The sequence below is a fragment of the Ornithorhynchus anatinus genome, chromosome 16, assembly GCF_004115215.2.
Source record: "Ornithorhynchus anatinus isolate Pmale09 chromosome 16, mOrnAna1.pri.v4, whole genome shotgun sequence".
In the NCBI taxonomy this organism is placed as follows: domain Eukaryota; kingdom Metazoa; phylum Chordata; class Mammalia; order Monotremata; family Ornithorhynchidae; genus Ornithorhynchus; species Ornithorhynchus anatinus.
Window position 1 is genome coordinate 11,003,218 of NC_041743.1, and position 27,839 is coordinate 11,031,056.

Sequence of the window (27,839 nt, forward strand, 5' to 3'; positions counted from 1 at the left end):
CTAGGAGTACTGTTGGTCACGAATTGTTTATTTCAGCCACATTTGCACACAAGAGTAGCATCACCATAAGCAGCATGTGTCATTTTTGAACATGGAAGACATCAGAAACAACTTAAAATTCCTTCAGCTTTCAGATCGGAACCACTGTTCTGAGACTAATGCGGTGTTTTTTTTTAGATTATGGTATTTAAGCACTTACTATGTGCAGAGCACTGTATTAAGCACTGAGATAGATACATGCTAATCAGGTTGTACATAGTCCCGTACCCCACATGGGGTGAGACTCACAGTCTCAGCCTCGATTTTGCAAATGAGGCACAGAGAAGCTGTGACTTGCCTGAGGCAATGTAGCCCACAAGTGGCGGAGCTAGGATTAGAACCCAGGCCCTTCTAGTCCAGTGATGTATACACTAGGCCATTCTGCTTCTCCATTCACAGTTAATTCACAATCTTAAGCGTTCAGTTAATTGTAAATCTAGCAATATGACAGATTTCATGACATGGGCTCTTCCACCAGGTGTGACACTCACAAGCTGTTTCATGCTTTGGAAAATGCTTGATATTAAGTGTTTGGGTGATTCTGTGCATCCAGCGGTATTTTTTATTATTATTTATTTTATTCTTGTTCAGATTCCAAACTGGGTCCAGCTGAAGTCTGGACATCCAGGCAGGCTCTCCAAGACTTGTACCAGAAAATGCTAGTGACCGATCTGGAGTATGCCTTAGACAAGAAAGTAGAACAGGACCTGTAAGTATTCCCGTTGTGATTTGTGGGTTTCTTTCCAAGATAAGGAATCTTTCCGGTGGTTTTCACAAAAAACCTCTTTCCTGTGCACTTCCTGAACTGAACGATGCTTGAATATGTTGACAAAAATGATTTACTTGCTTTATTTTAAAATAAACTTGAAGAAGGGCCTAGGTGATTGTTTAGCTCGGGAGGGAGGATGAATTGCCAAAAATGCATTCTCTGGGATTTGGGACTTTCTTATAAGCATAAAGGAAGAATACATTAAAATTTGTATTTGGTGGGGAAGAAAGGAGAGGATAGTTGGGCTGTGAACAACTGTTCACAGTTGATTCTTGGGCCATACTTTCCCTCAGCATGACAAATTATGATTGACTTAGAAAAGAGTGAAGATAGGATGTTATTTATACAAGGTTTAGCCAACTGAGCCTGTAGAAAATGACTTTTATTATTTCTCAGTGGGTTTCTTCCTGAACTAAAGCTTTTCCTGATTACCAGCCCCCCAAAAAGCTGTCTTTGAATCAATTGAATGCTTGATCTCTCTTCTCTATATAATTAAGGCAATTTTGGCCTGCTTATTGTAGGGTGGTGGGAAAGCAGGATTACCAGAGATCATCTATGTGAGACACAAGCCAACAATGGCAGTCACTGCCTCTCTCCTGGGGTAAAGACATCATTTTGTAGGACTCTCCAGAGTGGCTTATCTGAAAGTGTGCAGTTCTCTTTAAGCAATCAGAATTGGAAAGGAGGAGCTGCATTTCACACCTGGCAGCTCTTACTTTTTATTTCCCTTTCCTTCCCCATCTGCTTTGGAGACAAAACCACCCTACTTTTCACTTTTATCTTGGCTATTTAATCCTGTTAGAGGAAAATTTAGAAGCCTGAGTAAATGAAGTTAAAACACTACTGTTTGGCCCTTTTGTGGTGCCGCTCTTGTACAGCTTGAGATACAGTTTAAGTTTATGCAGAAAGGCTTTTGTCTTAACCCCTGAATTCAGTTTTCAGCCTGAGTTCGACTGTGTCTTATAACGTTACAGCGTCCCTTTGTAAGTTGGGTCTGCGGTGAAGTCTTTTCTTTAACCATGTTCTCGATAATAATGTCTTTGGGATTTTTGTACTGTCAAGCTTATAGTTGCTGTCCCTGAAGGATTAATAGCTGGTGCCACTACCAGATTGTTGAATGTTGGGGTTAACTGCCAAAAATCAGTTTGGAGTCCACTTGCAAGTCCAGTCTTGTTTCAAAGAGAAGTTAGTAGTTTAATAAGTGGACCCCTCTAATATTGATTTTACTGTCCAGTGCATTAATTATAATGATAACAAACAGTTCTTTCCCATTCTCAGGGGGACCAGTGTCTGCCCAGTGAGTCACTGCTGTAGCAAATAGAATTGTGTTTTGTTCTCAGCTGGAATCATGCCTTTAAGAATCAGATCACAACACTACAGGGTCAGGCAAAGAATCGAGCAAACCCAAACCGGAGTGAAGTTCAGGCAAACCTTTCTCTGTTCCTTGAGGCAGCTAGTGGCTTCTACACTCAGGTGAGTTTTACAACCCCTGTAAAATCCGTATATATGAATGTGCTTTTGTCATTTGGTTTTCATGGGAAGAGCTTTTTGGTCTCTCTTGCTCTTTCTGCCCCTCATTTGCTGGAGGTGGTGATATTAACCTGTGGGTGATTAGCCAAAGCCAGACTGAGCTGAAAGAAATCTGAACTGCAAAGATGTCAGTACAGATGTTTCAAAAGGCAAGGGAGAATGAGAAAGCTAGTTCAACTTTAGTGAAATAGCTTAGGTAGTCAGAAAGCTCTTTTTTAAAAAGTAGCAGCATTATGGCAAATGTGAACTTTGTGGGCATGGATCTTCTTGATTCTTCAGGTAACAACTATGTTAAGGCAGGGGAGGATTAGTAAAACCTATTAAATGAGTTGATTTTTAAACCATTTCCCTTGGTGTCATCTTCACCTCTTCGCTATTGTTCGACTCTCACATCCAGTCCACTGCCAAACCCTGCCAGTTTTTCTTGCATAATATTTCCTGAGTCCGTTCTATCCTCTGCCTGTGAACTGCCAGCATTCCGGTACAAGTTCTGATTTTGCCGTGGCTGGACTATTGCCTTAGCCTCCTTGCTGGACTCCCAGCCTCCAGCCTCTCCCTCCAATCTATAATACTTTCTGCTGCACACGGACCATCTGACTGAAGCATTGATCAGCCCACATCTCTCCTCAAAACACTACCTTGTGTCTCCCTAATAATTATATTTGTGAGATTTGCTGGGACTCAGCAGGATTCTAATGCTGGCTCCACCACTTGTTGGCTGACTGACCTTGGGCAAGTCAAGTAACTTCTCTGTGCCTGTGAATTCATTATAAATTGGGGATTAAGACTGTGAGCCCCACATGGGACCTAAACTACGGGAAATGGCAGGATACAAGAATATGTGTGCTGGTGTTGGGGTGAATATCAAAGTACTCAGTCAGTGGTATTTGCATGCTTTCAGTGTGCAGAGCACTGTACTAAGCACTTGGAGAAAATACAGCATAATAGAGTTGGTAGATGTGATCCCAGCCCACAAGGAGCTTCTAGTCTGCAGGGGGAGACAGACATTAAAATAAATTACAGACCCAAGCGCATAGGTCAAGTACGTGATACTTGTTTGAGATGAGGCAGTGTCGTCATTCTTGCTTATTCACACTTCTACCTGTAGTTGAACGTGAAGCTTCCCTCACCCAGTGTCCTTAAATAACTGTCCATATTCTTTAACAGCTTTTGAAATTTTATTATGACAGTTTGTTCCATTGTGTCATGTTATAATGGTTGTGAAGATTAGAGTGGAAAGGACATATGCCCCAAGGACTCTTTTGAGTCTAGTCTCCTCTCTTGGTTTGAACAAATCCACTTTGGTTTGTCTAGTTTAAAATAAAAGGGGAAAACGAGTAAATTCTCAGTAGCAGAAGATTGTGTTCTGGCAACATTTTGTTGAATATGTTTATCTTTCAGTGATTCTAAAGCAGGGAGACAGTCCGACCTAATGCAAAGAGCACAGGTTTGGGCTTAAGGAGGCCTGGCTTCTAGTCCCTGCTCTGCCACTTTGCCTGCTGTGTGACCTTGGGGATGCTTAATTTAATGTAACCTATGTATGCCTCAGGTTCCTCATCTGTAAAAAGGAGAGAAAACACTTGTTCTTCCTTTTGTTTGGGCAGTGAGCCCAGGCTGGGGTGGGAACTTTGATTTGATTGTCCTGTTTCTGCCACAACACTTAGCACAGAGCTTTTATTTGCATTCAATCTCTTCATTGGCAATTTTTAGTGGCTGCCTCTCAGTTCTGTTGTTGTGGGTTTTGGTGAACAATCAATCAGTCATATTTATTGAGTACTTATGTGCAGAGCACTGTAGTAAGCACTTGGGAGAGTGCAGTATGACAGAGTTTCTAGGCACCTTCTCTGCCCACAGTGAGGCTTAGAGAGAACAATTAGGTGCGTGCCCTGTCTGTTTCATTCATGATTTTTAGACTTCAGACATAACCTCCTCTCAGTCTGCCTTTCCATAGTCCTAACCCTTTGAGACTGGCCTCGTAAGGAAGCTCCTAAACCCCCCTGAGCATCTTCTACTTGTCCTCTTCTGTACCCCCTCCAACTATTAAAACTCTTAAAAACTATTAAAACCCTCTTTTATTGTCCCTCTTAAGATTCAGGGACTAGAACTGCAAGTTTTATTTCAGGTGCAGACCTACTACAGTTTTGTATAGTGCCCAAATTGACTTTGGTTTTGGCTCCCCTCCTGTTTCTGATAGTGTCCTCACAGCCTGCCTGTGAAAGACCTGTTGGCGTGGGGAGAAGTAGCGAGAGGTAGGCTTACACGCGAGCCTGGCTCAATTAGGGCTCTCTTCTAATGGTATTAATAATAATGATGGTATTTGTTAAGTGCTTATTATGTGCCAGGCACTGTACTAAGCACTGGGGTAGTTAAAGGTAAATCGAGTGGGACACAGTCGCTGTCCCACGTGGGGCTCACAGTCTCAATCCCCATTTTACAAATGAGGTAACTGAGGCACGGAGAAGTAAAGTAACATGCCCAAGGTCACCCAGCAGACAAGTGGTGGACCCAGGATTAGAACCCATGACCTTCTGACTCCCAGGCCTGTGCGCTATCCACTGTGCCAAGCCTTGCATTCCGTATATTTGAACTGAGGTCACAGAATTACCTAGTAGCCTAGTGATCTTAAATAGCCTGAAAAGTGAATTGATGTTGCTAGAGAGTCTTTTTCAGAATTTAAAAAGTAAATTATTTCATTTTTAGAGCAGGCCCATCTTCTTCTGCATATGTTTTTGGGATTGCTGGGAAATTGAGGGATATTCTGGATGGTTATACTGTATTAGTTACTTATCAACTATCTCTGCTTTATACAGTTTCCTATAACTCTTCTAGTCAAGGAGAACAGTGTTTTTATATGAACAGTTAAGTTTTTAGGGATAGCAATATTAAACTGTTAAATTCACAGGATACTTTTCACATGTGCGATATAGAGCTGCCTTAGAGGACTCCATTAACTATAAAGGTTACTGCAGAACTAACTATTTGTGGCCAGTTCCTGGCAAGGAATAAGGATATATACATTTCAACACTTGTGGCTTCTGTAGTACTTTGAACTACAGGTAAATCTGTCTTTCTTTTATTTCCAGTTATTACAAGAGCTGTGCACAGTGTTTAATGTAGATTTACCCTGCCGTGTGAAGTCCTCCCAGTTGGGAATTATCAGCAATAAACAGACGCACACCAGCGCCATTGTGAAGCCACAGTCTAGTTCCTGCTCGTATATCTGCCAGCACTGCCTCGTCCACCTTGGAGACATTGGTGAGACTTTGGAGTGAGGGGGATCATTGAAGTTGGTCTCCGATTCCTTTCACTAGCTCGTGGGCAGCCCCTAGACCTGGACCTTCTCTATTAAACATTTTGTGGGTGAGAGTGATGTGGAAATGCGGTTTAAGAAAGGTAGAATCCCTGAGTTGCTTTGGGATGGGAAGAGTAGCATTTTGGTCTTGGAAAGATTGAGAATGTAGATATAAAACTGTGTTTATACAGGCATACAGTGTAAAGTAGTCTATTGTTTAAACTGCATTTTGGAAAGATTTCATATATATATATGAAAAGGAATGAGTTTTCATTGAACATGTCTTTTTTTTTTTATACAGTACACTTAGGGTTATGTTTAACTTATGTCTATGCACTCCCAGTTTAGTTTTTTCCTTGTAGAGATGCTCGTTGACAAGGAATTCATGTTTCCTTTGTATGCATTTCACTGGATGCATCGAATGATATCTATTGTTTCATCCTGTAATTTGTTTTATTTCTTTAAAGATGACTTGAGTGTTGTAAAGCAAATTAACTGTTAGGATTATGTATTGACTGTCCTGAAATAGCAAAGGAGGGAGTTGTATCGAGGCTCCTTCAAGCCCTAGATCATTCCTGTAGGGGTGAAGTCAGAACTACTATTAGGTTCTGTAATCTACAGGAGAGGGTAAATACCTGGCATGCTTGAGAGTTGTCTTTGTTTCTCTGTCAGTTTAGTACACATTAATTATGTACCCAAAGGGTATAAAACATTTTTGAGAATCATTTTGTAGTTTGAGATCTTAAAGGAACACAAGGTTGCTAGATCAAAGTGCATAGTGGTGTTTTGTTCTGGTTTTTTTTGTTTGTTTTGCTTTGTTTTTAAGTGCCATGTAATTTACCCCTTCTTGTGGGCTGGCTCCAGGTCACCAGCATAGTCCATAATGGGAACTGGTGGTGCGTGACACTGGAAGACCTGAAAATGAGGGCTAGGTAAGCTTTAAAGTTGGCTATGTGCTCAGCATCCCAAGTAGTAAAACCAGAATGGACACGCCAGTCATAATCCTACAGTTAATTTGTTTTGACCTCTATGTACTATCTCTCCTGAGTTGTAAGTGAACTGTAATGCATGTATAATCTGCAGAGTTTAGAGTGTTAGGCAGTTTGTGGGATTGGGGAAGTTAGGGTTTCATTTGCTGAACTTCCTTTTTCCAACTTTCAGCTCGTTATAGAAACCAGACCAGCCAGGCAGAGTCCTACTATAGACACGCAGCTCAGCTTGTCCCCTCCAATGGTGAGTGTAAGGCCCCTCCACTTAAGTATTAATGAAATCAACATCTCAACATGAATGTCCTTCTTCAGAGTAATAAGGAAGTGTCTGTCCTCTGCACATTTCCCAGAAAAGTCGATCACAGATTTCTTACTTTAGTAACTCATGCTAATATATGATGTTAGTCAGATGATGCTTCCTTCGAAGGATGTAATCCTTTCTACTGGAATGACTCTTTGTGGTGACCGGTGTTATTTTAAATCACTTATTAAAATGAGTACCCCTGACGAGACCTATTAGATATACTGCCTACAGTTCCACCGTGTTACTTCGTCAGTCCCTCTCAATCCCTCATTTCTCCAGGAATGTAGTCACTTTTTCCTCTCACCATAGTATATAAATAATTGCTTTTGTCATTTTTTCTAATGTGTTTCTTTACTTGGTAACTACAGTAACTTGAATTGAGGAAATGAGAACAGGTATTTAGTTCTATCCTCATTTGTCCATTTAAATGACATTGTGTAACAGTATATTAAGTAGCCAAAATCTAGTTTGGATTTTCAGTGCCCCATATCTTTGTTAATACACTTAGCCTTAGGTGATTTTTCAACCTGTTTTCCATAAGTGTGTGTTTATGGTGATGCAGACTTATGAAACTTTTAAATGAACTTGATGAGCTTGTGTATTGAATGGAATCAAAATTTGGGTGGTCAAAGACTCATCTTGGGTTGCAAGGGTTGAGGTGAGTTCTTGACAACTCCCTAAGTAAGTGTGTCACTTTTTTCTCTAGGTCAGCCTTACAATCAGTTGGCGATTCTAGCGTCCTCCAAAGGAGACCACCTGACCACAATTTTCTACTACTGCAGAAGCATTGCTGTGAAGTTCCCTTTCCCAGCTGCCTCCACCAATCTTCAAAAAGCACTTTCTAAAGCACTGGAAAGGTGAAGCTGAACTTCTCTGGAGTCCTTTGGCTTCCCACTAGCTCCTGGGTTTTTTCCTCTGTGTATTTTTGTGGGGGGCTTCTGGAGAGGTGGCGGGGAGAGCAGCACCCTTCCTTATGGTTGTCCTATAGGGGTGAGGCCCTGACCTCCTTCAGATTACGACATCCAGATCGTGGTAGCTTGGTGGTTTAGGATTCTGAGTGGTGGTTCCTTTAAATCACCACCAGCAGGCTGGGATTAAAATTAGCTTCAGAGCCCCGGGGCAAGCACCCCATTTGGGAACAAAATCATTAAACATAGCTGTTCAGATCTCCCAATAAGTAGCACCAGTCCAAATCGACTGTATACGTGAAGCAGTGGAAAAAGTGTTTTCAGCATGACAACTCAGAACAGTGAAGTGGAGATCTTTTTTCATGTGTGTTTATGCTAACAAAGGCCACAGTGTCTGAACCTTTCTTGAGTGGAAAGCCCATTATAAGTCTCTGCTTCCTTTTGGGCCTTTCTCTTGAGGAGGAGAAGGAGGCAGTCATTATCACAGAACACACCCTCTGCCTGTCTTTTCTTTCCTAACCGTATTTGGCCGCACATTTCTGTGTCCTATATTGAGTCTTTGTATAATTTATCTAAGTAGAATTTTTTAATAGGTTTGCTGCCGACGGCTGATGAGTTTTTCTTGATTTACAGCCGAGATGAGGTGAAAACCAGATGGGGTGTATCTGACTTCATCAAGGCCTTTATTAAATTCCATGGTCACGTGTATCTGAGTAAGAGCTTGGAGAAGCTGAGCCCTCTTCGAGAGAAGTTGGAAGAACAGTTCAAGGTCAGAGTGGGAAAATTTCGAGTTAATTCTAGATCACAAGAGACGAACCCAAGGGTTGTTTGGGGGAAAAAACCCACCCTGATTTTTATACCCTGATGTGGCCCACCAGTCGAAGGATGGTATTTATTGAGCACTTACTGTGTGCAGAGCACTGTACTAAGCACATGCATTGCACACATTCCCTACCCAGGGTGAGCTTACAGACTCGTTGGCCAGCTCCAACTAATGAGAAGACTTATTTGGAAGCAAGTTATATTGCAATCTGCTTATTATATTGGAAAGCCCAAAAGCAGTTAGACTGCATTGCTGCTAGATGGGATATATCCAAGCACGGCATGCTGCCTTGGGTGGGTTTCTTTAACAGGGTTCGCCCAGACCCCTAACGTGCTGCTCTTAAGAGCCATTGTACTCATGGCCAGTGTCATCACAGTCATCAAAGTCTCACTTCGGTTTGTGAAATTCAGGAAGTGCCTTGTCAGCCATCCCATTCGATGTTTGATAACGAGTGTTGAACCTGAAGCCTGCCGGGAGCGGCAGTAAATTTTTTCTTGTGGGGGATTCCTGAGAAGGGCGATTGAAAATGAAGAGGATTTTCTTCCAGCCGATCGTCCCTGATTCTGAGGCATATGTTGGAAAGGAGATTAATTCTACTTTGAAAATTGTTGTTTTGTGCCACTGAACTAGTCTCTTAAATTGCTTTCCTTTGTATTTATTGGGAGTACTTATTGCTTGAAATCTTTTGGGTATGTTTTACAATTCTGGTGTGGGCTGGTCCCTGCTCTGAAACCCTTAGTGTCTGAGTCCAGAAGTTTCGAAGTCTCTGAATGGAAAGGGTCACTGCTTAGAAACAAAGGGGCCAGCAAGCCATGTATTGCTAGAAACAGTTTCATAGTTCGTTTTAAAGCCCTCTATGTGACTTATGTTTAGAAGATGTTTGCCCTCCAGCAAAGCCATGTAGGTGTTTTGCTGGGGCGAAGGAGAAAGTGTTGTCATACTTGGAAAGGGTCACAGTCTTTCTGAAAGGAAGAGATGGCTTTAAAATTGAAACTCTGGATTCAGGGTTTCAGTGTGTACCATCAACAGATTAAAATTTTTTTCACCTAAAAGTTGTGCTTGAAATCCTCTCCTTTTTAAACTAAGAGGAGTTAAGTGGGTAAGCACTCCCCAATTAAATTGTCTTTGAAAAATATTTCCAAGTTTTTAGCTGAGTCTTCTCACCCAAAGGAATAGTATCCTATGTAGTCTCTCTGTATCATCCAGAATTGTCTCATATAAAGAGCTTTGGCCCCTGGACTTGGTTTGGGATGATTTCAGATGGTCAGGCTAGGGGAGTAGTGGCAGTGGGGAACCAGCAGAGTCCAGAACAAGGTAAAGACAGTAATGATTATTAATAATAATAACAATAAAGGTACTTGTTAAGTGCTTATGTGTCAAGCACTCTGTTAAGTTCTGGGGTAGACACAAGATCATCAGGTTGAAAATAGTCCCCGTCCACATGGGGCTCACAGCCTAAGTTAGGAATGAGTAGGATTTAATCCCCACTTTACAGATTTGGACACTGAGGTACAGAGAAATTAAGTGATTTGCCCAAGGTCACACAGATAAATGGCAGAGCTGCGATTAGGACCCAGGTCATCTCACTCTCATGCCAGTACTCTTTCCACTAGGCTACACCGTTTCTCTTAAGCAGTGAGTTTGGAAGGAGCATAGCATTCGAGGTGGGGCTAGCAGAATAAGATTGCGGTGTGTAAGAGAAAGTTGGTGGAGAGTCTCGAAGCAATGGAAAGGGGATTTTGCTTGATGCAGAGTGAGATTAGCCACTGGAGGGTTCTGGGGAGTGGAAGGATGTGTTCCATGAGAGTCTTCAAGAAGACGATCAGTGCAGTAAGTGTGTAGTGTAGACTGAAGAAGGGAGAAGCAAAACCTTGGGACAAATTAAAGATAATCACTTCGGATATGGTCATATCAAACCTGTAATAGTGCTTGGTGTTTAATTCCCCAAAGATGCATATTACGTCCAATCCTAACATGGAATAGTTTCCCAAGAGCCAGCCTTCCTCAGGCAAGCTGGCTTCAGGAAGTGGCCAGCATTAGGGAAGGCATTTCTAAGTGCCCTAAGGCAGGCTTCATTCCTTCCAAGCTTCATTGTCACCTACACAGATCTAATGTTCCTTGGAGGGTGGGAGGAACCCAGGTTTCTCTCCCCTAATTCAGGTTTTCAGAACAACAATAATAGTAATAATAGTATTTAAATTCCTACTATGTACCAAACATTATACTAAGCACTGAGGTAGATACAAAATAACCAGCTCAGACACAATCCCTGTCCCCCATCAAGCTCACGGTTCCTGTTTTCATTTGTTTTTTTCAATGGTATTTGTTAAGCACTTAATATGTGTCAAGCACTGTACTAAGCACTGGGGTAGATAGAAGAGTAGTTTCTATATGGAGCTCACAGTCATAAGGTGGAGGGATGAGGAAACTGAGGCATGGAGAACTGAAGTGACTTGCCTAAGGTCACACAGGCAAGTGGCAGAGCTGGGATAAGAATTGAAGTCCTCTGACTCCTTGGCCCATGCTTTTTCTCCTAGGCCATATTCTTTCTTTAAAGACCCTATCCTCATCTTGTTGGCAAACCCTTCCAGCTACTCCACCACTCAGTTCAGTGTTGATTCAGTCAATTGCATTTACTGAGCGCTTACTGTGTGCAGAGCACTGCACTAAGCCCTTGGAAAGTACAAATCAGCAACAAATACAGACAATCCTTACCCAACAACGGGCTCAAAGTCTAGGTTGGTAACCGATTTCCTCGTCATCAAGAAACCGAGGGATTGATTTAGTAGCAGATAAACTTCCTGGAGAGGGCGGAACCTATAGCCTGGAGTGAGAAGTACTTTCAGGAAACCTGAATCTTAGGGGAATAACCTGTGTTGGTCTGCTGGAATTGGAGGTGGAGAAGCCTAAAGGGATTCGGTTAGGAAAGAGGATGCTTGGCAAGGAAGTGGCATTTTGGGACGTTTTAAGAGGAGGAAAAAGAAGATACTTCCTATTCATATGGACCTAGAAAACACCGGAGCACAAAGTATGGAATATTAAATTTGCATGATTATGAATTTTACAAAGGGTTCTTTTCCACTTAGCATGGAAAGATGTCAGGCATGGCTGTGTTCTTGTCAATGTAATAACGTCTCTCTCTGTATTTTACAGTGTACTCGTCTAATAAGCCTTGCACCCAAATTCGTTTCTTCAGGTTTATGACGTATAGAAAAAAGTAAATTTAAGGCAAACTTCACATCAGTCTTATTTATTGAACGCTTACTAAGCGCTTGAGAGAGTAAAACACAACAATATAACAGACACATTCCCTGCCCACATTAAAAGACCTAAGAGTGTTTTAGTGTGAGTGCATTCCTTAAATGCATTGCAGCTTCCCCGTGATGGTCACCCATATTTAATGGTTGCATTCATTCATTGTCATATTTATTGGACGCTTACTTTATGCCAAACACTATACTAAGCGCTTGGGAGAGTACAATATAACAATAAGCGAACATATTCCGTGCCCACGAGTTCACAGTGCACATAACTTTTTTTTTTCTTAAATCCCATGCACAGACTGACAAAGTAATTTTGGCCCCTTAAAGCCATCCTTCTCACGTTCAGTGAAGAACTCTCATTTCTTTAGGAAAACATAATTTTAACTTTAAAACAATTGGTGGGATTTAAGTGAGTTGTACCTCTGAATTGCTGAGCTTCTAAATTGAGAACAGTGTTTCAGGAGAAACTTAGAATGAAGTGAATTCAGGTGAAGCTGTAGTTAATAATAATATGGTATTTTGTTAAGCGCTTATTATGTGCCAAGCACTGTTCTAAGCACCAACGTAGATACAGGGTAATCAGATTGTCCTACGTGAGGCTCACAGTCTTAATCCCCATTTTACAGACAAGGTAACTGAGGCACAGAAAACTTAAGTGGCTTGCCCAAGGTCATCCAGCAGACAAGTGGTGGAGCTGGGATTAGAACCCATGTCCTCTGATTTCTAAGCCCACTAAGCTACGCCGCTTCTCTTAAAGTCACACTCAAGTGTAGTATTCTGCTGTACTTAATTCCATATTTCTATTTCTTCCCACACAGAGGCTGCTATTCCAAAAAGCCTTCAACTCTCAGCAGCTAGTTCACGTCACAGTCATTAACCTGTTTCAGCTTCATCACCTACGTGACTTTAGCAACGAGACAGAGCCGCCCAGTTATAGCCAGGACGAGCAGCTCTGTTGGACACAGCTCCTGGCCCTCTTCAGTGAGTGTGGAATTGCGCGTGGTTGTGCTGCGCTCTCGGCTCACCCCGAACTGGAATTAGAAGCGGATCATCCCCGGGTTCCCTTGTAAACAGGGAGCAGTTTGTTTCTTTCGGTTCATCTGCTTGGGAGACTGCAAGTTCCCACTGGGACAGGCTCCCTTTTCCTCTGCCGCCCCCTCATTGACTGTGAACATACTGGGCTGAATGTTCCCGTTGGTGCCAGGGAAGGCCTAGTCCCTGCCAGCAGCTGGGAGAAGAGCATCCTGCATCACCAGCTCCCCACACTTCCTTGCACTGTCTCCTGCCCATTGGCCAGGCCGACTGATGCCTAGGGAAGGGGAGGTGGGACTGGCTGCCCTGGGGAGTCAAGGTTTTGGGCTGGGCAGGAGCGGTTTTGCTAGGAAGGGCAAGAAAGCTGTACCCGGAAAGGGCAGAGTCAGAGCGGACATGGCCAAGCATGCCCTGACTCTGCCCTGCCCCAGGGAGAGCTTAGGAATTCAGCCAGTGGCAGGCAAGCAGTGGGTACCCAGCAGTGGCATTACTCTTTCTAGTGGCTTAAACCCCTATCTCCCACAAGCCTAGATTTCCTCCAGTATGAACGCAGAACTGGGCTCTGTATTTTTTATGCAGATCCAAAATGCATCATTTCAGAGGGACAGGTGTCCAGAGTATTTCCTATTCAATTGCTTTTGCTTTCTGTGGAAGGATATTTAGTTTCACAACCTTGATAGTTTCTTCCCGTCTTGCTTTTGAAAGTGTCCTTTCTTGGAATCCTGTGCAAGTGTCCACTCCAGAATGATTACCAGGAGGGGCCCTGGGGGTCGTATCCCCTTCCTGCAGTCAAGGTCTCGATGGACTGGTTGAAACTTAGACCCAGTGTCTTCCAAGAGACAGTGGTCGACGAAAGACAGTAGTAAGTATTTTAAAAATTGGTTAACTTGTGTGAGTTAAGAATGTCCTGATATATTTGATTAATTATGATATTTGTTAAGCACTTGGTAAACGCCAGGCACCGTTCTAAGTTCTAACAAGTTGATCAGGTAGGACACAGTCCCTGCCCACATGGGGGCTCACCTGTCTAAGTAGGAGGGAGTAGGATTTTATCCCCATTTTACAGATGAGGTAACTTGTCCAAGGTCACACAGCAGACATGTGGAAGAGCCAAGATTAGAACCCAGGTCTTCTGACTCCCAGGCCCCTGCTCTTTCCACTAGACCATGCTGCTTCCCTACTTGATACTCATAGATCTGTGAAAACTCTTCCAAGACACAATATTTGAACAGCAAAAGGCATTTTTTGTTTTCTTGGCCCTCTGAAATTAGAAGTGAATGAAGACTTCTTTGTATTGCGATTATTCCATTTATTTTGAATGCCTCATGGGAAGAATAAGGATTTGTAATCCCTCTCCCTCCCCCCATAGTTATGTCCTCTATCTGCCAGAGGGAGGAAAAGGCATTTCCAGTCTTAAAAACAAAACAAACAAAAAAAACCCCACAAAGGTAAAATTTCATGCCTGTGTCCCATACCTATTAAGAAAACATCTTGAGAACTGCGGTCGGTAGATAAAGAGCAGGAGGAGATAGGTGCTGTTTTGGTCAAAGAAAAAAATGGTATTGCCTTGCAGTTGGAACTAACTTCTTGGAGTTGAAGATATTTGGAGTGGGTATGGTGTTGGCAGTTCACGCCGCAAATAATTTCTAGCCTCAGAACATTCCTGACTTTTTATTCTTTACTTCATTGTCGCGTTTGCTGGGACGCGAGGTCACACTGAAACAATGTCAGGGCCAGCCCAGATTAGGATTTCACACTCCTCTGGATGCCAAGTCCTCTTTTTGGTCTTTCTGTAGTCTGATTTTTCAGGATCTAAGTGGTTTTTCCTTATCACCTAATATCCCAACGGTAAAATGTTGCCCCTGGTTAAAATAGTAGTAGTAGCGGAAATTGTATTTATTGAGTATCACTGTGTGCAGAGCACCCAATAAATTAATTATATTTATTAAGCACTGGGAGAGAATACACTGGTGGGAATTAAGACCCAAGAATATTTAGAAAATATTAGAAATATTTAGAATATTTAAATATACTTAAATATTTGGAATATTTAGAATATTTAAATATCTAAGTATTTAGAAAATAGAATTTTTTTTTAGTAAGTCCGATTTTGTTTCCCTTTGGTAACCCAAATATCTTTAACTTCTAACTAGACTTTACCCTTTTGAATTATAGATCCGTTTCCTTCTTATTAGAGAATAGGTTCTATTTTATATTAAGTAAATATGTGAAATACAAGGGATATTTTCCTTTGTAGAAAGCAAATTAGTCCAAGACAAGACATCGATAATCCAGGGCAGAGTAAGGCAATTTATCTGCAAATTAATAATATAATACCTCTTGACAGCCTAGAGTCTTAGAAACTCACTTTTCTTGCATGAAGACATTGTGTCCATCCCTATTCTTTAGAAGCTCTAAAAGTCATTAACATTTCTTTTGCAACTGTTCCGTATTTTTTTTTTTTTTGGGTACGGCACATTCCGAAATGCCTTTAGTAAAATTTTATTACTCAGCTTTTCAACACCGTGGTACCTTCTGGGAAGAGGGTGGACGGGTTTACAAAATAAAATGATGAACTTTTTGTCAGCTAGTCAAAAAAAAATTGTAGCAGGTAAGGTTGCGGAATGTTTTCAGAAGTCTTTTTCAATCTGATGAATGGAGTGCTTGCAACATGAACCAGCTCCAGTTGGAAGAAAAAATGATTCGGGGTTGGTTGGTTGGGGCAGGTGTCCAGTATGGAGAAGAAAAAGATCTCCTCCTTAAGGTGATAGCCTTTATAGTAATAATTGTAATATTCTGATCCATCATCAGTGGTATTTATGGAGTACTATCTGAGTGCAGAGCAATACAATACATTCATAGCATTTTCTGTGTACAAAGCACTGTATGAAGCACTTGGGAGAGTACAAAATAACAATAAAAAGAGTTGGTAGGGATGTTCCCTACCCAGAGTGAGCTTTTACAGTCTAAAGGGGGTTGTTCTTGACACGTGTCTGCTATGTGCTAAGTACTGGGGTAGGTGCAATTTAGTCAGCTCAGACTTTAACCCTCTTCCACTTGGGGCTCTCAATCTTCGGGCTCAGGACTGTCAGAAATGATTTAGTCCGGTTTATCGGTGCAGCAAAGCATTGCATTTTAACCTGTGTTATAACATGGTAATCTAAATGGTCTTCTTGATTTGCAGTATTTGGCCCTGGCTGATTTCCCTTCTAAACAGCTTCCAGCCTCATGAAGAAGATCTCTCCAACACTAATGGTAAGGTCTCCCCCCCTTGGTTCTAACAGTGGTCCTATCAAGGTCAAAGCAGATTTGGGGCTGCCTAATGAAATTCTATCCCTTTCTGAGGCTCGAGACTTTTCACATAACTATTTCTACTGAGTATATTAGAATTGAATGTATTAAAATCAGAGAAAAGCCTTCATAATTATTCCTTGTCTCCACCACAGTTTAACAGGGATGTGGAGCAGATGTACATATCAGTAATTTTATTTATTTGTATTGATGTGTGTCTTCCCCCACTCTAGACTGTAAGCTTGTGATGGGCAGGGAATGTCACTGTTTATTGTTGTATTGTACTTCCCCAAGTACATAGTACAGTGATCTGCACACAGTAAGCACTCAATAAGTACGACTGAGTGAATGAGCAGGATATGATAATGATGATAGTAATAATAATTGCAGTATTTGTTAAATGCTTACTATGTGCCAGGCACTGTACTTAAGCGCTGGAGTGGATACAGCAGTTCGGGTTGGATGGTATTCCTGTCCCACAAGGAGTCTTAATCCCCATTTTACAGATGAGGTAACTGAGGCATAGAGAATGGACTTGCCCAAGGTCACCGAGCAGACAAATGGCAGAGCTGGCATTAGAACCCAGGTCCTTCTGATTCTCAGGCCCTTGCTCTATCCACTGGGCCATGCTGCTTCTCGGCTGTGTAACTGTGGTCCTCTCTCAGGAAAAAAGGCAAATGAAATAGCTCATCATTTGTTAATTTAATAAACTGGATAACTGTGGGCTGCAGATCAGCAAATCAGCAAATGCGGTGAATGGCAATGGGAATATTGAGTGAGTCCCCCTCTAGACGCTAAGCTCCTTGTGGGCAGGGCACATGCGGCCTGCCAACTCTGTTGAATTTTCTCTCCCAAATGCTTAGTACAAAACTCTGCTAACAGTAAGTGCTTAATAAATAGCTGTTGATTGATTGACGGATTTCCTGTTTTAATTGTTCTACAGCTACCCCTCTTCCAGAGGAGTTTGAGTTACAGGGATTCTTGGCTCTGAGACCTTCTTTCAGGTAAGTTGCAAACTCAGGTTACTAAAACAAGCAGGGGCTACATTAGGGAGAATCTCTGGCCTGCTTTCTGCAGTCTCCTATTTTCATTCAGATGGCTGCAGTATAGGGAACATCCAGGTCCATCCAGAGAAATTTGATGAGTGAAAAGTAGGTCTGAGATGGGAATGTCTTCTATTCTCATTTGTGGCAACCCTTATCGAATGGATGTTTTGTCCTCTGTTAAGTGGAAATGATAACCAGAAGTGGGCATTTTGGGAAGCTGGGAGAGGAAAACTGAGTTTACACACAAGCAGTTTATTGTTTTTTGTCTTCTTTTGTTTTTCCATTAGTTTTAATCCCTACTTTGGGAATTTTTTTGTGACCCGATGGAACATTTTTTGCTCTAAAGCAAAACTGGAAAAGCAAAACATGTATATACCACAGTTTAGCCAGTTTTTTTTTTTACTTGCATACCTCGGTATTGATACAAAGGGTTTCCCTACCTGAGTCCAGTGTGCCTTCTTTCCTCCTGAACTGAACATGTGAATGAATTCTTGAACATATTAGCTGCTAAAGGAACCTATTACATGGCTCAAATCCAACTCTGGGTATACTTTGCTGCACGGTCACAAAAGAGTTTGTGAGTGGCTGTGGGGGATTGAAGGTCTTGGTTTTAAGCCCAGCAATCATTTTGATCATTTACAAATTTGAGATGATTTTAAAAGAACATATAAAGTACGAACTTCTTTCACCGGCTCATAAGTGTGTGATCTAATCAGGTGCTGGGAGAATTCCTAACACTACCACAGCTTTGGCCTCGTGATTGTAGGCAAATCGCCAACTTTATAGTTTCCCAAGTTTCAGGTTTCTAAATGGTGAGATGACAGGGTGGGGGGATTTACCATACAAAGGTATGGAGGCCTAATTTGAAATCTTCCAAATGGAAAGAGAATTTAAGATGAGCACGATGGCTCTTTGACATCAGTGCATTGTGACCTACTCATCTTTTCCGCATAATTTAGTCAAACCTATTAGAGCTGAACAAGTCATTTGGAAACAGTCATGTCCAGTTGAGTGTATTGCAAGAGACGGAAGGCATTCCAGTTAATCACATTACCCGGGGCATAGCCGATTTTGTTGACCTGAGGCTAATTTTATTTTCCTTTCTTTGTTGACATCAACTCTAGAAACTTGGATTTCTCCAAAGGCCACCAGGGGATTACAGAAGACAAGGAAGGCCAGCAGCGGCGAATTCGACAGCAGCGTTTGATCTCTATAGGCAAGTGGATTGCAGATAATCAGCCAAGGTATTTGCAGGACTCCCTAGTCCATTTATTAGTCCATCAGGTTTTTTTTAGGTGTTGCTGTAAGTTTTGGGGTAGTGATGAAAAGCCCTGAGCAAGCTGGTATTCATTTATTGGGTAAAGCTAAAAAAACTCAGTTGATGGGAATGCACAGAAACTGCATCCAGTCCTGCTATTTGGGGTATTTTGGATCATTGAATTTCTTCTCTTCTACCATTACATTACATTTATTGTCTCACTTGTAAATTGAGCTACATAGAAAATCAAAGAATTGGAAAGTACCACAGATAGCATGTCAGATGCTTCAGTGACCACTTTCTTAAAGTCAAAAGGTCTGTATTTATGGAATTATCCATTTGTGTTCACATTATGATCTCTTTTACACTGCAGTGTCATTTGTAGAATTCAGTCTTGTGGTTTTTCATAAGCGTTTACCTATCTATAGAACTGTCTTACATAAATATGTCTAATTATGGATGACTGAGTTTTCTAGAATTTGAGACCAGATATGGAGTTTTCACTGTATTCTAGGACCATGTATTTATGCCTGAGGACATTGTACAGCATCAATGATAGTGACCTTGCTAGGGGTTTTTTTAAGGTGGAGAGTGGGATGGGGCTAGTCTGTGTGAGTATATTTTATTGTAGAGCGGTCACTAATGTGGGTCAGCGAAAGGTTGAGAGTCTGGTTTCTTTCCAGGTTACATTTGAATTATTTTGAAAGTGTAAAAATTAATTTATGTACTCTCTTTCATTAATGGCTTGCTATTTTTTAGTGTGGAATTAGATCCCAAACCCCCATTTTTATTTATTTGACTTGCATTTTTCACTGATATTTTTTCTTTTTTAAGGTTGATTCAGTGTGAAAATGAGGTAGGAAAATTGTTGTTTATCACAGAGATCCCAGAACTGTTCCTAGAAGACCCCAGTGAAACCAAAGAGAACCTTGTACTGCAAGAAACATCCATTGTAGAGTCATTGCCTGCAGATGGGAGCCCAGGACTCAAATCGGTACTGTCTACAGGCAGAAATCTAAGCAACAACTGTGACACAGGAGAGAAACCGATGGTTACCTTCAAAGAAAACATCAAGCCCCGAGAGCTAAACCGAGAGCAAGGAAGAAGTTATGCACCCAAAGAGGTGAGAAGGGACTATAGCAAAGGATTACCAATCACCAAGAATGATATAAAGAAGGATAACAACAAAAGAAAGAACGAGACCAAGAAATGCACCATGGAGAAGTTGCAGGAAGCAGGAAAGCAGAATGTGGCAGTGCAGGTAAGCCCCAGCAGTGATCAGGGAGTAAGTCTGTCTGGGAGGGAAGAGAGCATATTCAGGAAGCAAGATATGTCCATGTTTGTTGAGAAATTCCACTTGGGCGAGCTCTGATGGATTGTTCTATTCTTCAGAGGGTTGCCTGAGATTATTTCAGCCGAATGACGGTATCTCAACGTTTTGGTTAAGAATATTGACTGAGGGTTCAGGTTGGGAATTTGAGGGAACGGCAGTGTTAGCTTGTAGTAGGAACAACTTAGGAGGGAGCTTGGGCAGGGAACTTGTCTACCAACTCTGGTACTCTCCCAAGTGCTTAGTACAGGGCTCAGCATACATAAAGCACTCAATAAGTACCATTGGTTGATCGAGAGGGAAAGAATTAAGTGGTGTCAATATGCTTTTTAAGGAACAGTTAGATATTAGGGGCAAGCATTCTGGAATAAATGTAGTAAGAACAGGAGGGTACTCCCTACGTCCTATGCTGACTGTCTACAGTCCCTCTAGACTAAATTGTGGTGTAGTGTAGTCTGTCCAGACTGTAAACTCCTTGTGGGCGGAGAATGTGTGTACCAACTCTCTTGTATTGTACTCTTTCCAAGCACTTAGTACAGTGCTGTGCACATAGTAAATGCTCAGTAAGCAGCATTGAGTTGAATCATACTCCCGAATAAGAAGAGTTTCCGTGGTTCGGTATCGTATGAGAAGCGGAGGCCGAAAAAGTTCACATGCCACCTGGCATTTGGCAAAGGCAGAAAACTGGTAGGTCATAAATACACCACAGAACAAGTCAGGCAAGTTAAGGAAAGAGTTAGTGGTAAGGCTAGGATGTTGACAAATTAGAGAAATAGATGGGCTTAATTTAGCATACCTCTTCTCACCCTCTTTTCCCCCCCACCCCCCAATAGCTGAAGTGTGAACACTTGAGGATGTGCCTTGCTTAGCGAATTAAGCTCATCTGCTCCTTCACCTTAGCCTTTGAGTTTAGGTTTAAGAGCAAGGAGACGTGCATTTGCTTCTTATTCTGTCCATTTCTGTAATGTTTTGTAGTGGAGGACTATGAGCCCCAAGTGAGACAGGGACTGTGTCCAACCTGATTAAGCTTGTATTTACCCCAGTGCATAGAACAGTGCTTGACACTTGAAGTAAGCACTTAAATACCATTAAAAAAAGAGGGGGGGGATAGTGAGCCTCTAGTTTTAATGCCTTCACACCCTGAGTAGCCAGTATCCATCTTTTGTCATGCTGCCCTGTGGAAATGCCCAACATCAGCTTCGGTTATAAGAAGTTAGTTAGGACCCCTAGGAATTTTGGTTTGGGGTCTTTAAGCCTGGGGACCAGATTAGCTGTTGTTACAAATGGAAGAAAGAACCGGATTGGTTGTATTAGATTTCTAGTAGAATCACTGAGATCCCTGCAAACCTGTGGCAGGTGGAGATGGCTGCTGTGAGTCTGAATAGGCCATTATTTAGGCTGATGGACTAAGGTTCAGAGGAAGAGTTAGCATCCTCAGGGCTAATCCTGACTTGTTTTTTCCAAGTCTTTCCAAGAGTTTTTCGTAAAGCTCTGCCGTAAAAACCACTTGAATGACTCATTTCTATCAGCTGGTTACTCACTTGAGCTCATTCAAACCACTAATTCTGTTAAATTACACCTGCATGAAGTGATTAAAGTTTTGTATTTGTTTCAATAGCCTGAGAAGCAGTGCACTGTGATTCTATAAAAGTAAAATGATCATTAATAAGTTTACACACCAGGAGCCTAGTTCTTTTCTGTGGATTAAATATCAGTTTTCAGTTTTGTATTTCATTGGACTAGATGTTCTTTGTTCTGTCTGCATCCTAGGACTTTGGCTGGGTGTCGGCCAAGCCTTTGAGTAGTTATTTCTCTTGGAAGATGACTTGGGCATTTGATGTCTGCCCCACCCTCAAAGCAAAGGACTTATGTACATGTCTTTGAGTTATTTATTTATATCAGTGTCAGTCTCACCCTCTAGCTTGTCCCTCTAAACTGTAAGCTCGTTTTGGGCAGGGACTGTGTTCACTTATTGTTCTATTCTCCTAAGTGCTTAGTACAGTCCTCTGCCCCCAGTAAGCACACAATAAATACGATTAAATGAATGAATGACTTTAAACTCCCTGTGGGCAGGCAACATGTCTGCCAATTCTGTTGTACTCTCCCACGTGCTTAATACAGTGTTCTGCACATAGTAAGTGCTTCATAAATACCATTGATGATGATTGATAATGAATTTTTATTTCTTCCTCCTCTGCAAAATTTATCCTCCAGTTTAAGATTGAGGTGTAGGGTGGATGATTTAAAGTGAGAGCGTTACTTGGCAAAAAGATGATCTCCCTATGGGTTCTTTGCATTGTAGGTAAAATCCCAGGCAGAGATGAGGAAGACCCCAGTGTCTGAGGCCAGGAAGACCCCAGTCACGCCAACTCCAAGCCAGGCGAACAGCTCTCAGTTCATCCCGATTCATCACTCAGGAGCCTTCCCTCCTCTTCCCAGCAGGCCAGGTAAAACTCTAGGCTCAAGTTCCCACACCGACAGAAAGTACAGTATGGAGCACTGTTTTGGGGTTGTGGTGGTGGTGATGGTGTTGTTTTCGCCCTGTACGTAGGCTCCTATGACTCCTTCCCCCTACCTCTCCACCCGTCCTCCCTTTATGCTTTCGGTCTGCTCAAATTAAAAGTCCTCAGTTTTACAGGGACTTATATCACCGGATAGTAAATGGGAGCCCTGCTGTCCCTGTGAGAATCCCAGCTGATCTTAAAAATGTGAAGGAGAGGAGGAGGAGAGAGAGAGAGAGAGAGAGAGAGAAGGACTAACCGGCGGGGGCAGTTGGGGGGCACCCTAACCACTACCGTGCAGGCTGTCTGAAACTCTGTAACACAAGTTTTGAGTCTTGAAACTCTTTCCCAGGCCTCATGGAAGAGGCAGAATTTCCAAGCATGTTTATAGAGCAAATTCAGTAAGTGTGAAACGTCAGAAGGAACATGATCTCTTCTGCCTTGGAACAAAATTCCGTCATGCTTCTATGTAAATTCATGTACAACATCATGAGCTTTTGCTACCAGCAGAAATAACATTTTCCTTAGAAACCCCCTTGAAGCGCTTCCTTATTTAGCTTTATGGTTTTATCACTTACTGTCATCAGAATTTGGGAGCAGCGTGGCTGCTGGATTGACTTTCAAAAGAGTCGCCTAAGTCCTTGGAGCAAAAAGAAAAAACACCTAATCTCTCACACCCATACCAAGACTTTTACTCAGTTAAGTGTAGTGGTTTGTAAACCTCAAGTAACAAAATGCCCTTTCTTGCACTGTTCTATGTGGCATCCAGCAGGTACTTCTCTTGGGCTAAAGCTGTTTGTCTTTTTGTCTTTTAAAGGGTTCCCGCCCCCAGCGTACGTGATCCCCCCTCCTGTGGCATTCTCTATGAGCTCGGGTTACACCTTCCCAGCTGGTGTTTCGGTCCCTGGAACCTTTCTTCCGCCCACAGCTCACTCTCCAGCAGGAAACCAGGTGCAAGCTGGGAAACAGTCCCACATTCCTTACAGCCAGCAACGGCCCTCTGGACCAGGGCCGATGAACCAGGGACCTCAGCAGCCACAGCCACCTTCCCAGCCACCCCTCCCCTCGTTACCAGCTCAGCCGACAGCACAGAACGCAAGCCAGCTCCAGGTCCAGGGCCTGGCTCAGCAGCAGCAGCAGTCCCCAACGAAAGCCGTGCAGGGCCTTGGGAAGAGCCCCCCCCACCACTCGGGATTCCAGCAGGTAAACTCCCGCGCGGAGCACTGGGGTTAGCCTTCCGACGAGCGGCCAGCGGCCGTAGACAGCTGCTGAACGTCGGTGAGTGAAATTGGAGGGTCGTGGTGCTGTCGTTATAATGTCAGCACTGGGTCGGGGACGCTCCGAGCTAGTGGGAACAGAAACAGTTTGGCGTTCGGCTCTTGCCTTAGAAAGAACTTTCTGCTTAGGAGGCTGAGGTCTGGAAGATCCCAAAGTGTCGAGGAAGGGGGAGATTCGGGTGTTATTGAAGCCCCTGAGTCCTCTGACGTTTCGTCCCTATTATGCATCACGGTGCCGTGGGTTTCTCTTGCAGTACCCTCAGACAGATGCCGCCAAGCAGCTGTGGAACCCACCTCAGGTCCCAGGCCCGTTAGGGAAGATCTTGCCTGTGAAACAGTCCTACTACCTTCAGACCCAGGACCCCCTAAAACTGTTTGAGCAGTCCTTGCAACCTCCTGTGATGCAACAGCAGCCTCTCGAGAAAAAAATGAAGCCTTTTCCCATGGAGCCATATAACCAGAACCCCTCAGAAGTCAAAGTCCCAGATTTCTACTGGGATTCCACCTACAGCATGACGGATAATCGCCCACTGATGGCCCAGCAAGCCACTGTAGACCGGAGGGGCAAACGCCAACCGGGAGTCTTCCGCTCAGAGCAGGAGCCTGTGTCCAGGATGCCATTTGAGGTGAGTATGCTCTTGGATCCTTAAGCAGCAAATGCGGTGTACAGAGAGGGTCCTGGGGCCTGCTCAGAGCAAGCTCTGGGCGTAAAAACGCCTCGCAAAGCATACTCGGGTAAAAAGGTAGCTGATTCCAGAGACTGGTGGCCCGTCGAAGACTCGTGACCAAAAGATGCGATGCCTGGCTGGGCTGCACGGGTCAGGAGGGTTTACAGCAACGCCTAATGAACTGGAAGTGACCTGCCCCATGGCGGAATGGTACCAAAGGTGTGGAAGTAGGGTTACCATATCACTTCCTTGGTTAAATCAGAGTTTTCCTCCTGAAGGCCACGGGGATGTGGTGAACTTTCCTCGCTGTGGTTTTGAGGTGGGGCCATCTGTCGTTAGGGTAGCTCACTCCCTGCCAGTCCTGAAGTGTACTGAACATTCTTACTCACTAGCCACATCACCCTGCCTCGTGCCTTCAGATAAAATCCCGAGTGTGTCCATCTGAGCTCATCATCCGTCTGCCTTTCCCTGTCTCGTCTTGCTTCCCTTTTCTCCTTCTCCGCTCATTAGTCTTGTTTTGCCTTGTGCTTTTTTGCATGAGCCTTTTTTAGGATCGTTTCTGTCTTCCGTCTGTTACAGTCCATATCCTGGCCGCTCCCGTTCTCGCTTTTCCCTCCTTTTCCCTTAATGCATCTCACTGTGCTCCTTTCTGTCACTAGGACCCCAAGAGCTCCCCTCTGCTTCCTCCGGACCTGGTAAAGAGTCTGGCTGCCTTGGAGGAAGAGGAAGAGCTGATTTTCTCTAACCCTCCCGATCTATACCCAGCTCTACTGGGGCCTCTCGCCTCCCTTCCTGGACGAAGCCTCTTTGTATGTATCTGACACAGTTCTGCTGCTTCTTGCGCTAACCCTTATTTCTCTTCTGAAACTTTGTTTGCTTCCCCTGAAGTTTGGGGTTCCCTCTTCACCTCGCAGCTTCAGAGCTAAGCTCCTGGCCCCCCGCAGTAAAGGATCAAGCCCAGAAACCCATTTCGAACTCCAGTTCTTCTAAGATCTTAGGTTTACGAGTTCAGAAAAGATAAAATCATAGCACTCTAACACACGTAGGGGCTGGGGATGGAGGAAGAGAAGTTAAGTGGCTATTCGAAGGGTGGTGACATCTGAGCCAAGGGAGTTCCAGGGCGTATTTTCGGTCTTGGAGGAACCCTAAGATTCTCCGTGAAATGCTCCAAAACTTGACTTGCACTTAAACAGATCTGGAACGAGTATTGTTATAGAGCAGTGAGAGAGGGGTCATCCAAAACTGAAAGAAGGTAAGTAGGCGACTGGTTTAGTCACATCCCTTGAGAGTTGTGCCGGATTCTGTCATTTCAAAGGACAGCTGGATATCTCTCACGGTGTGACATCCATTTGTTAAGGGACCGGGAAAGGCAGAAGGGCCTCGGAACGTGAATGGTGTCTCACACGGCCTCTCCGCCACATGCCTCCCAACAGATAGAAAACGTCGAAGAACAGATCGATCCCTGCTGTTTAACTACTCTCCGAGACCAGATCACAGGCTTCAGTTCAGCTTACGTTAAACAAACCCCACTTTAGGTCACTGCCCCTAGGAGCTATACTCTCTCCCTAACCCAAAGGCTCCTAAAGAAGCCTTTGGGACAGCTGGTGACTTTTCTCCTCGAGATTCGGGCCACAGCAGCAAGTTTGTATGGACAGTTGCTGTGGGGCTAGAGGGAGGCCTAAAAGGGTAAGGGGTGAAGGAAGTTGGGTCTTCCACGCCGCCCTTCGCTCCCCCAATTTGCCTGCCCCCACCGTTTCCCTTCCTGCCAGGGTGGGGTGAGAAGCTAAGGCTGGCACCTCTCCAATTCCACCTCCCCGTTGCACTCACTCCGGCCCTAAAGGTGGCCAATGGGCCCGAGTCTGATTTTACTTATTTCGATTTTGTCATTCCTGGATCCAGCCGCATTGAGTCTGACCTTGCAGAGAAGTCTGAAACATGTTTTAGCCCACAGCAATTTCATCAGCCCTTCCCATTCTACCAGGATCACAGGGGACAGGGAGCACCAGGGATCAGAGTAAACATAGTACTAGTCATTAAACTGAATAATACTGTAGTGGCACTTGGGTTTCCTTGCTTTCTCTCGGCTTTCTCCTTTGTCCTTCACGTTGTCATCATCTCCCCTTCTCCTCCCCCACTTTCTCCTCATTTCTTTTTTCCCCTCTTCTTTCCCCTGCCATTCCTTTAGACCCCTGTGGTGTACACAGGTATTAATCTCTCTGAGGCATTTGGGGTTTACGAGGTGACATACTCCTGCTTTAGAACATAATTACTTTAGGACTAATGGTATTCAAGTTGTTAATGCTAATTTATTAGCAAAGTATGGTGATCTGTGACATCCATGATCAGAAGAGGTTGGCAAATAAGTGTCAGGAGATTTGACATTATTTGGTTTAGTTACAAAAACCCTGGAGTGATTCGGCATTTTACTTTGGAGTAGAAACATGCTATGAAGCATCTTGTAGGCCCCAGACCAAGTCATGTCCCATTTGGGGTCTTCCATTTCTCTGGGTATCCCCTTTCCTTGGAAAGCAGGCTCTGCGGGTGCCGCCTAACCCCATCTCCTTTTTCGTCATTGTTGTTGTTCCATTCTCCGTTCCTGCCTCTGTCTGTCTGAGCCTGGAGCTGAAGGAGCTGCCTCCACAGCTTCTTGGAAGTCTCCAGGAGGTCTGGGCAGACAGGCTCAGTGTGGAGTGCCCGGTCCCATGAGGCCCCTCACTCACTAACTCACTCGCTGTGGAGGTGAGTTTCTCCACGGCTCCCATTTTGCAGAAATCCCATTGGCCCAGAAAGGGCTCAGTGCAGATCCATTTCCCAATGATTGGGATTTTCCAGTATTCAGGACAGACGTCTTGCCAGGTGCCCTAGGCCTTCCCTACTTCTCTCTGAAGCCCAGTCGGCATCGGTACCTCGACCCCGGATATGGGGACGTGAAATGGAGTGGCAGACCCCACACCCGAGGACGTCTTGGGTAGCTGGGGGGGATCTGAGGAGGAGCGGAAAAGGGGGATCCGCCTAGTGACAAATGGCGATGAGATCGTCGTTGCCAAGAAAGTAGCAGGTTTCCATTTGGGGACACTTGGGCAGGTGTTAGTCATATTTCCAATCGGTTCACGTTTTGGGCTCATAGAACAATAAAAAACTTGGGTTTCTTTTGGCCGATTGGCAACTTTTTACTCTTGTTTGCCATCCGGCAGTATTTCAAGGCTGAGCAGGAGGGTAAAGTGCAAGGACTAACTGCAACGTCTTTCCTTTTTGCGTCTCTGAAGAAGTCCCTGTTGGAGAAACCCTCTGAGCTCATGTCTCACTCATCCTCTTTCCTGTCCCTCACTGGCTTCTCTCTCAATCAGGTACGTGAAGTTCAGTATTCGGTTTTGCGCCAGAATGGTGGGCAGTTATAAAGTGTCATGGAGTCTTAAACATTAGTATTCCCCAGACAACAGTCACAACTAATGTAGTTTGCAGCGTTTGGGGGCTTTTCTTTTTTTTGGCATTTGTTGCATTGCTTTACCATCTCCCCGT

General features: G+C 43.6%; 1 protein-coding gene across 7 annotated transcripts in view; it reads left to right on the top strand.

The window, feature by feature from the left end:
- SMG7 (SMG7 nonsense mediated mRNA decay factor) overlaps positions 1-27,839 on the top strand; it is a 69,427-nt gene that overhangs the window by 38,420 nt on the left and 3,168 nt on the right. For 4 of the 7 annotated variants that reach the window (XM_029080551.2, XM_039914400.1, XM_039914399.1 and 1 more), the window contains 17 exons: positions 631-748; positions 2,149-2,281; positions 5,422-5,593; positions 6,792-6,863; positions 7,630-7,780; positions 8,465-8,600; positions 12,736-12,898; positions 13,655-13,811; positions 16,134-16,204; positions 17,184-17,244; positions 18,411-18,530; positions 19,379-19,805; positions 22,177-22,321; positions 23,193-23,578; positions 23,907-24,278; positions 24,980-25,129; positions 27,587-27,667. In XM_029080551.2, the coding sequence (XP_028936384.1) occupies positions 631-748; positions 2,149-2,281; positions 5,422-5,593; positions 6,792-6,863; positions 7,630-7,780; positions 8,465-8,600; positions 12,736-12,898; positions 13,655-13,811; positions 16,134-16,204; positions 17,184-17,244; positions 18,411-18,530; positions 19,379-19,805; positions 22,177-22,321; positions 23,193-23,578; positions 23,907-24,278; positions 24,980-25,129; positions 27,587-27,667 (2,915 nt within the window). Of the gene's footprint in view, positions 1-630; positions 749-2,148; positions 2,282-5,421; positions 5,594-6,556; positions 6,563-6,791; positions 6,864-7,629; positions 7,781-8,464; positions 8,601-12,735; positions 12,899-13,654; positions 13,812-16,133; positions 16,205-17,183; positions 17,245-18,410; positions 18,531-19,378; positions 19,806-22,176; positions 22,322-23,192; positions 23,579-23,906; positions 24,279-24,979; positions 25,130-27,586; positions 27,668-27,839 lie in introns of those variants that run through there. The other 3 variants (XM_039914401.1, XM_039914402.1, XM_029080554.1) reach the window with 3 other exon arrangements.